The sequence below is a fragment of the Acipenser ruthenus genome, chromosome 18 (genome assembly GCF_902713425.1).
Source record: "Acipenser ruthenus chromosome 18, fAciRut3.2 maternal haplotype, whole genome shotgun sequence".
Classification (NCBI taxonomy): domain Eukaryota; kingdom Metazoa; phylum Chordata; class Actinopteri; order Acipenseriformes; family Acipenseridae; genus Acipenser; species Acipenser ruthenus.
In genome coordinates this window covers 7,096,836-7,107,500 of record NC_081206.1, presented here as the reverse complement: position 1 = coordinate 7,107,500, position 10,665 = coordinate 7,096,836, and the positions used below count along the sequence as shown (strand labels likewise).

At 35.1% G+C, this 10,665-nt stretch overlaps 1 protein-coding gene across 5 annotated transcripts in view; it reads left to right on the top strand.

The window, feature by feature from the left end:
- Nucleotides 1-10,294, top strand: part of LOC117433823 (transcription factor GATA-5-like) — a 10,538-nt gene extending 244 nt beyond the window's left edge. The window contains exons 1-7 of one of the 5 annotated variants that reach the window (XM_058991059.1): nt 1,927-1,993; nt 3,860-4,569; nt 7,288-7,457; nt 8,593-8,721; nt 8,862-8,949; nt 9,180-9,307; nt 9,517-10,294. In XM_058991059.1, the coding sequence (XP_058847042.1) occupies nt 4,068-4,569; nt 7,288-7,457; nt 8,593-8,721; nt 8,862-8,949; nt 9,180-9,307; nt 9,517-9,654 (1,155 nt within the window). In that variant the 5' untranslated portion in view covers nt 1,927-1,993; nt 3,860-4,067 and the 3' untranslated portion in view covers nt 9,655-10,294. Of the gene's footprint in view, nt 1-1,926; nt 1,994-2,835; nt 3,064-3,859; nt 4,570-7,287; nt 7,458-8,592; nt 8,722-8,861; nt 8,950-9,179; nt 9,308-9,482 lie in introns of those variants that run through there. The other 4 variants (XM_034056254.3, XM_034056246.3, XM_058991060.1 and 1 more) reach the window with 4 other exon arrangements.
- The last annotated feature ends 371 nt before the right edge of the window (nt 10,295-10,665 follow it).

The following is a 10,665-nucleotide window of genomic DNA, read 5'->3' as shown; positions in this document are numbered from 1 at the left end:
ACCAGGTACACTTTTAAAAAGACGGCCACCAAAAATAAAGGCTTGCATCTATTGGTTAGATGATAGGCAACAGATAGATCACTTGACTTTCTTGTATATTTGACCTTATATAGTCCTATAATATGTGTAATCTTTCAGGGCATGTGTTTCGTTTTTCCGTGCAGGCTATCTGTCACAAATTTAACACCAGTACACTTACGGAACTCGACACATTTAAAATTATGATTTATAAAACGCTTATGTTAAATATCTTTCAATGTATTGTTTAAAGTTAAAATAAAAGTAAAGATAAAAACCATCACATTTAGGCCAACGCATTATATGAAATAATGAAAATATTAAGCCTATGATAATATAGGCTAATAAGAACATTAGCCTATATTATCATAGGCTTAATATTTTCATTATTAAAAAAAAAACATCCAAAAAGAAAAATACCGGCATAAAACTATATAATTAAATTAGCAGAATCCTTTTTAAAAGACGCAAATTAACACAATCCGATGAAGTCACTGACGTCCGTGTATTCTAATGAAATTAAGTTAATTGAATCTGGCGTTTGATCAATGCATTTGTTTTAAATGATAACAAATACAACACATCTATATTATTATTATTATTATTATTATTATTATTATTATTATTATTATTATTATTATTATTATTATTATTTTAAATGACACTTGTTTTTTTGTTGTTGTTGTTTTCTATTGATGTTGCCCCGGCCTTGCTGTAAATATATTCGGTGATTTTGCGGGTTTGAAGGGAAATAGTGTGACAGACAAATTGATGACGAACTTGTCTCTGATCGAGAAAAAGTAAAGAAAAAAGTAGGCCTAATAATGAATCGTGCAGACAGGCGTGTTCTTAATTATTAAAAAGAACTGCGCTACCTGCAGCCACACTTTGATTCGGTTGCTTCTTGGCCTATATATGTTGTCCTTGTTTTCCTCTGTATGCAAGCAGGACTAACAGGTAAACCACAAGGTATTAACTGCGTTTTCGCTTCTCCGTCACGTTACATGGTAACCATCATTATATCCAGCATTATGTTAAGGAATGTTGTATCAATTTTTATTTAGTTGTTGTTCTTTTTGAATAACGTTTTGTTTTCTTTTTCGAACAAAAAAACAGGTGGTGTTAACTTGGCACGGTGAATGGTTGTGAATTTGTCCTTATTCGGTTTGTTAAATTGCTGAAGTGTTTCAATAATTCCTTCTCAAGTTTGTATTCTTGCTTGGGTCATTTCAACTCAATAGCGGGTAAATATCATTTACAACTTGGCGCAGTGCCATGAATAATGGCTTCACATTATTGCTCTCATCCCTTTGAAAGGTAAGCCACCAGCGGTGTTGCGATAGGCCCATACTAAACCTAAACCATAACGCCATTTTCAATATATTAAAATTCTGAAGCACATATTCGTTATATCACAGTCATGCGTATTGTATACACTGGCTGTTACAACGTTGTAAAATATTAGCCGTCTGGATTATATATATATTCTCATGCCTTTCTAAGAAGAAATATCTATTTGAAATATTTATTATATTACTCTAACATTAAATCTTTGCAAACTATATTTGTTCTCGTTAGTTGCATATCATCTTTTTATCATTCGGTCGAGGTATTGCAACATTCATTTATGCTTACCCTTCGGCCCGCCACTCTAAATCAAAAATCTACTATCGCCATGTCCTCTTATGATGCAGTAATTTCTTATCATTTCGCTTTCATTGTTGATTAAGAAGCTACTAAAATGTATCAGCCCATAAAGCAGATGACTATAACTTTCCCTAAACTGTAGAAAGCGGACAGTCAGAAGTCCTAAGGATGACTTCAAACAATCCGAATATATCTTTTTGTCTCACAAAAAATTGGATTACTTTTTTTGTGTACGGTAAATATTTAAAAATGATTTTCAGCTGGATTTGCACTGCGAAAGAAAGAAAGAAAGAAAGAAAGAAAGAAAGAAAGAAAGAAAGAAAGAAAGGTAAGTGGTCAACTGAAATGTGCTTTATTCAAATATATAAAACAAATTAAACTTTATTAAAAGGAAAAGCTCGTTTTACTACAGGTGAATGTAAAAGAACGTTTTTTTTTTCAAAGTCTTTATTTCTGCATCTAAGCGGCCTAATTGCTCTTTTTTTTGTTTTAATGTGCTGTTTATTCTGATTTTATAAAATTATTATATGATATAAAATTAAAATAAGAATTATAGCTGAATATGATATCGGTTATAAGAGGTCTGAAAAATATAAATATACAAATAATTAACTATCTTTAAATCATTTAAATTCTATTAAATAAAAACATTATAAACAAATATGTAACAAAAATATATATAACTAAATGCATGCGTTTTATAACAAGAACAAAATTGACAAGGTATTTCTTAAAGCGCAGACATATGCTACAGATGTAATTATTCTCTGAAAGAGTCAAAAACAACAGGAACAGTTAAATTAGCTTTTATTTTTACTTTGATAAGTTATGTGTTTACTTGCAAGTGTGCTCAAATTGATGTTAAAAGGCGCAATAGAGGTCAAACGTGTTTATTCTGAATATGAATTCCAATAAAAACAGGCTACGCTTTCTTAATGCATATCCGTGAGCACAGCATACGGAACACCGAGGTGGCAGTGTGCAATTGGCTACAGTATTACAAAAAAAAAAGAAAAGAAAAGTCGGTAATAATTGATTTTTATCAATCCTGTAACAGTCCCTCCAGATGAGAGTCAATTTCAGGTAGACACCCATTTTTCCCCCAGAACTCAATGTTCTACGTAGGAGGGGTCACGTGGCCCTGCCCATACAAATAACTGGCTGTAAAGGTGCTGGAGGCAAAGCCTGGAGAACCCACTTAAAATCCGAGATTATCAGAGAAGGCAACAGTTGTTTGCTTACAGATATAGGAGTTTTACAAAGAGGATCGTATACTGTACCTGTTCATCCCGATTTACTTTAACCGGACAACTGCCCTGTTCTCTTTTTTGTTTTGGGGTTGAGGATTTAAAACAGTTTAGTAGATATATCTTCAGCGTTTCTGATCGTGGTCTGACTGTAAGTATCTGCGAGTTTTCTTTTCGTTTTTTTATGAAGTGAATTGCTTATCTTTCAGATGCCCTTATCTGCTAAGATAATGCAGTGATCGGTTTTGGATGAAATTGTATTTGTGCGAGTATATTATCAATACATTATGTTATGTGTGTGATGTGATAAAATAATATATGTACGTGATATGACATGAATGTAATGTTATCTGTTGATGATGAAGGCAGGTATAACTCATTTTGTTTCGCCAGGCCATATTCTCCTTTGCCATATCGAAAACAGGAGGAGGCATGTCGTATTGAACTAATTGGAATATAGGATTTTTTAGAACAGGTGTTGTGATAAAACACAACTAGATGTTCAAATGACAGCAGTACAAAGCGAAATGTTAAAAATAGAATCCATTCGGTGTTTTTTTTCCACATTTAAAGCTGCACCTTACTTGTTAAATACAATATCTTTTTTTTTGGTTTTGTTTTGTTTGTTTTTTTTATTTTGGGGGTTAGATGGCATACTGTGTGTATTACCAGATTTATAAATGAACTGAAAACTGTTGTCAAAGATTATTGTAGCCTGTTGCCTATACATTGTTAATAATAATAAGATCCGTTTATGTGCTACTGCTTGCGGCTCGTGCATTATTATCAGTAGCCTATACTGCTCATACAAAACAAGCCGTCACACCCTTTAGCACTGCTTTTGAACACGAGCAATATAATAATATGCATTCTGCCCTTAGAAGTCACAAGAATGTGCTCCGAAAGAAGCTGATTAGATTTAACATCCATTGTCTGTTTCGTTTCAGGTATTAATGAGATTATAATCACTGGGAGAGAGTTGTTTATTGCGGCTTGAATTTAAAGGGATCCCTTGTCTCAGGTGCCCAGACCGGTTCCATTTTAAATCGAGACACGCACCTGAGTGGGGTGGAAGTACTTTACCGCCGCTGGAATCAGTTACTCAAAAGGATACCAGGACAACAGAAGGATCTAAGTTAGCCCGGCGACAGCAGAATGTATCCGAGCTTGGCGTTAGCAACCAACCATGGACAGTCTGCTTACCCGCACGACTCGGGGAACTACCTCCACTCCTCCGCGAGCTCACCTGTGTACGTACCCACAACCAGGGTGCCTTCCATGCTCCAGACGCTGCCGTATCTCCAGAGCTGCGACTCGGCACATCAGACTCACCATCTGGGCAGCCACCACGGCTGGGCGCAGGCTGGTACAGATACTACCTTTAACCCGGGAAGTCCACACGCTCCGTCCGGGTTCTCCTACTCGCACAGCACCGCAGTCAGCAGCAGCACCAGGGAAGGAGCATACCAGAACCCATTGGTGATCAGCAACAGCGGCAGAGCGGAGCAATATGGTAACGCTTTAGTGCGCTCGGTCAGTGGATCCTATTCTAGCCCTTACCCGACCTACATGAGCCCGGAGGTGGCATCGTCATGGGCACCAACACACTTCGAAACCACCATGATCCAGAGTCTTCAGAACAGGCGGTCCAGTTTAGGTAAATTATTATTAGTAGTAGTAGTAGTCGTAGTAGTATTTTATTGAACTAGCGGTCGTGTCTACATCTATATTATTTAGAGTATTAAAAAAAAAATAGGTGTGCTCAACTAGGCCACTTTACTGGCAAATTGCATTGCTAGACATTCCTTGAATTGTTGATAGGTTGTGCATTTTTTACATTTATAAAAATGACAGTGTGTTTGGGTTGTTTCAGACATAGGAACGTAGCACTGCATACATCTATGCCTGAGAAGTATACCGTGCGTAGTGGCAAGATAGATGCATTTAATAATTCCAGAGCACTTTAATTTAAGGGTAGTGCATCTATATATGAATATTCTTTACCATGATACATATTTCTGTAGAGAGAGCTGTTGATAAATAGTTGTAGGACATGGGTACATAGGCACGCAGATACATCGACGTAAAGCAAGGATATGGTACAACTGAGACAAGCATGTAAACACAATAGTAGGTTTATGTATTTTTAAAATCCCTTTAATTCATCAGTAGCACAAAGTACGAACTGTTTACAATATTTTACCCCGTGTTTAATATGGGCTACAAATTGCAAAACCTGAAGCTTGCAAATATATAAATAAATACAATTCACAAAATCAGCTCGGCTGAAAAGTGAACCCTAAGTGTTCTGTGGATCAGGACCTGTGTGCTTCTACATAAATTACTTTGTTTAAAACAGACAGCAGTTTTATAGCTGCGCGTCTTTTAAGTTAGTTATTGAAGTAAATCTGAAAGCCTCGCGGAGAACAGACTCGCGGTCTCCTAATTCCATTTTGCCCAAACAATTCCCAAATAACATCAATCGGCGAGTCTTTCAAGAGACAGTGAAATCTGATCAAGCGTTCAACAGTAATCCCACTGATCCCACTGATTAGATCACTTTTATTTATTTATGTATGTATTATATTGCTGCTGCTTTGGAAATTAAACAGAAAAAGCAAAATGGCGTCGCCATCAGATTTATTGCTGTGAATAAAATTGCCTTATCTTTGTAGTAATGGAGAGTAAAGTGAGACGGAAAAGCACCCACAGAGGTTTTTTTAAAAGAGTTTCAGAGGTTTTTTTCGGTTTCTTGGGGGAGTAGAGGTTAGGGTAACATATTTATATAGCCTACGCTAATTATCAGGTAAATTACAGGTGATATACCCGTATCCTGTACCTTTTTACGTTTGCTACACACCGTCTACTGTTTTTATGTGGTTTCAATATAACACTTGTCGTAATTATGTAATTGTAATTTAACTACCGCTAATTAAGTTTTACAGGATTTACAATGTTTTAAGTGCAACAATGTATTTTTTTAATCTTTTTTAAACGCTTTATAAGAATCTAATCATTAGGCCTGTATGATCAATAACTGAATATATATATATATATATATATATATATATATATATATATATATATATATATATATATATATATATATATATATAATACTCTGACCAGGCCTACTAATATAATACTAGTATTTGTTATTTAGAAAGTTATAAAGAAAGTTTAACCTCACATTTAACTATACACCTTTATATGCAAAACGTGCCTCACACAATTGAAATTCGCGCTGAACAATAGGCTAAATGTTCAGCCATTGGAGTTTGTTTAAAGAGACGTTATTTTATTGGGGATCTTTTTCTTTTCTTTTTTATGTGCTCTGTACAGCTGTATATAGTGGATTACGCTCTCTAAACTTTTCAAAGCAAAGTGCAGAAGAGCTGACCCCATCCATTCTCCTTACAGGGAATTGGTAGTCTGTCGTTTGTCAGTGTTGCGTCGCTTCAAGGTGTGATTGATACTGGAAGCACTGGATCACAAAGACATTTAAATCACCAAAAGACATTCCATCAGTCTCTTGCCCCAGTCTGCCTGTCGCCACCGGCCAGCATCCCGAACCCGCTTTGATTGAAATCAGGAAAGCCTCCACAGTTCTTCATTTGCTACTATCAGCATACAATAACAAAAACACCGAGGATCTGTTTTTGCGAGAGAGACCTCGCTCTGCATGCGTCATCCCTGTCGAACCGTTGCTTCCTGCAGCCTTTACATTATTAATTTCGCTGTGGGTCTGCATACAGTTAGATATGTGGGTTGTATAAGCTGCAGTATATCTGATAAATATATATATTTGTTAAAAACAGTTATTTAATTGCAAGTCATATTTCCATCATGATAAAAGTGCTTGCAAGTTTAATAAATAAATAAATAAATAATAAATTGTTTAGTTTTGGGCAACATTCAATTTTCTGAAAATAAACATGAAAAACTGTCTATACCCAAAACTGAAATTACAATAAATATCAACTTTGTTTTTGTTCCAGACTTGTGTATATTAGCTGATAACGCAAAATAAAATAATACTACTAACATTAAAAATCATCCTCAAACACGTGCGCTATAATTTGAGTAGAAAGAAAAGCGAGGAGGTATTTGATTTTTCTGCTACAACTGGATTCCCTTTAAGTTGTAGTCTATACTACATAATACGACAAACACTTTATTTTCCCCTCCTGTACAGTATTTGCTCAGTTTAATAACTAACAGAAAATAATGTCAACTGGTATATTAATATATTATTATTATTATTATTATTATTATTATTATTATTATTATTATTATTATTATTATTATTTAAGGTTTTGCAATTAGACAAAAAAGATTACATAACAATACATATTTTGTCTTCTCCATATTTTAGATCTCATGGAAGAATTTCCGGGCGAGGGTCGAGAATGTGTTAACTGCGGCTCCATCTCCACGCCGCTCTGGAGGAGGGATGGCACGGGCCACTATCTCTGCAACGCCTGTGGGCTCTACCACAAGATGAACGGCATCAACAGGCCTCTTATCAAACCACAGAAAAGACTGGTAAGATACGGGACATTTCTCATTATATTTTCGCGTAATAATAATAATAATAATAATAATAATAATAATAATAATAATAATAAATCAGTGACAGTATATAGAATATAAACAAATAAGATGCAACTGTAGGCAAATATGAATTTCGAGACGTGTCTGAAAATACATATATAAAAAAAAGTCAGTGAATTAATTTAAACACACCCTTAATAAATTGAGCGAGGTTTGGTTTATTTATACAGTAACACATTTCATTTACAATATTAGGGAAACTATTTTTCAATAATAATAATAATAAAAACACGGTCTATGACGAGGAAAAGGTGACGATAGGAAATCCAATACACAAACCAGGGTCAACGACTTCCTTTGTGGGTCAGATTGGTATCAAAAGAATACTGAGACTGCCTTGCTGAGTAATAACCTACTTGAGAATTAGCAATACATTATTTTAGCTTTTGTCCTTAAAATACCTTGTCCTTGAAAGGTTGTTATATTAAGACTATACAATAACCGTATACTCCTGAAGAGCCTGTAAAATAATAATAATAATAATTAAAAACAATGCCACCCGTTTGGTTTAAAATGCAACCGTACCGTTTATCTTTTTTCTGAAATGAAATCTAATTGAGCAATCGGAATCTAAAAGGAATTACTGTGGCAAACGGTTCTGAGATTTATTTAATAAACAATTTATATCAAAACCAAAATATTACAGGCGTTTAATTTAGTTTGGTTCAGTTTTTGTACCCGCAGAGCCAGCACAGGTAGGCAAACATCTCAATTGTGCGAGCACTAATAGGGAGACCTAAATAATCCATACTCGATCAAATATAATAAAAATACAACGATACCATTATTCCGAACAATTTATTTTTCAAAAAATCCCGTTTCATATATAACAAACAAACAAAAACACATTTAAAAAAATGAACAGGTGACACTCGTCACTGGTTGATATTGTTTAATTGAAACGGTTATTTGCCCACAAATTCCATTTCTAGTGTGCGTGTTATGCATTTGCTGTTGTGTTGACCAATAACCACGTTTTATAGCGCTGGTTTTGAAAGCCGTGCAGTCAGCTCACTGTGGTTTCACTGAACCTGCGTCCTAACCTGTTCTGTTGCTTTCGTTCCAGCAGTCCTCTTCCCGGCGCGCGGGTCTGTGTTGCACGAATTGCCACACCACCACCACAACGCTGTGGAGACGGAACGCTGAAGGGGAGCCGGTGTGCAACGCTTGCGGGCTTTACATGAAACTTCATGGGGTATGTTGTGCATTTTCACCACCATATAATATTCATTATATTATTAACAACACTGTAACTCTTATGATTATTATAAAAAACAGATTTTTTTAATTTGGGTCGAGCTGCAGAGGTTTAATGTTGCCATGTTTCTTTTTCAGGTTGCAAGACCACTGGCTATGAAGAAAGAGAGCATTCAAACAAGAAAGAGAAAACCAAAGAATCTGAACAAATGTAAAAACTCCACAGGTACGCTTTGTTACTGGCACTAAATACTGTATACTATAGGGTTACCTAAAAAAAAATAATAGTTAAAGGTAGCCTATTTATTTCATCACAAAGCTTAATCAACAATGTCCAGTAGAGATGGGTGTTATTAATTCAGTTTATAAATATTGGTGACTTTTGAATCCGCATTCAGTTTTGCTTCTGTTTTTTTTTACTTGAATAAAAAATAAATCTTCATTCTTTTTCTGCAGGTTCCTCGGCTTCCAGTACAAACTCACCCTCTTCAATAACTACCTCTGAGAGCGCCTCCACTATAAAAAGTGAACCCAACATGTCTGCCTCCCCCTTTGCAGGCCAAACGGTGGCATCTGTTACTCAGGTACGTTTCTCTGGTGACTTTAGAAAGCTGATTTGCAAAACTAGCAACTTGCTTCTGTTAATTATGGCAACATGGTCTTGGAATTACTGAATTAAATTAGAGGCTGAGCTGTGTAATGTGTTAATACAATGGCTTGTATTTAAAATGTGCGTCTCTTCTGTCTCTTGTGTTACAGTAAGCTTATTGGGTTTATTTATTGCTTCCCCCAGGCAACAGCTCACACAGACCACGGACATTCAGAGCTGAAGTATGAGGATTACCACTTCACACCATCCTCCATCGCCCAACAGACCGGACTATCTGTTCCTGTACGACAGGATTCATGGTGCACTTTGGCACTGGCATAAACTCTGACCTTCCAATGTATGATTTTGGACCAACTTTTCAACATGCTTTATTGATGGACACCATTTAAGAACTACCTATGGACTTGAGATGACGACTTAGTTGTTGATTTAAATGTAGTTTTTAACTTTTCAATTTGATTGCGTCAGATCACGCGTGACTAAAAACACAGTTTATTTTTTGGAAATACTTAAAACATTACTATGACCTCTATGTGGTACTTGGTTTCTATAGAAATCTGAAAACTCAGTTAAAGTATAAGAGAAGCATTTTTCTAAACCAAAAGAACACTTTTAATTAAACTAATAAATGATTAACTATTTGGCTTCCAGTGATTTTCATTTCTGTATGACAATCTTTAAGTGCAATGACTTTCACTTTAAAAAAAAAATACTGAAAAGGGAATACTACTAATTTTTAAATGTATGAATTTGTAAACATATAATTATCTGCTGTATTTTAAGTTGTTTTATGTTATTTTATTATATTTGGAGTTCAGTTTTGGGCGCTCTTCCAGTTCTGTTTAAAAAATCACGGGGAGTGTTTCAAAAATGAAAACAACATCAACACAAGCTTTTCATGGTAAAAGTTGTTGAAAAAGGGGTAAATGTGCATAATAAAAATATTTCTTAAGCTTGTAAAGCTTGTAGATTTTTTTTTCTTAATTGTTGTGCTAATTTGGACCACTTGAAATCCTTATTTCTATGTATTTCATCTCCTGTTTACTATCCAAGTAGACCCCACCTGTTCAGAATTTTACAGTCGCCCATAAGACCTTGCAAACAAAAAGCTACAGTGAAATAAGGACTCAGACTCAAACATTGTTAAATGAATTATAGCTCACTTCAATATTATTGCTCTCAAAAAATTAGGGAGGGGTGCCGCTCACAACATACCTATATGCAATAAACTGGCATTGATTCAACAACAAATCCAGGTAGCATCTTGTATTTTCAGATGACCTGTAATAAGGTTTAAGAACCCACCTATTCATCTCCATGACTCCATAGCTA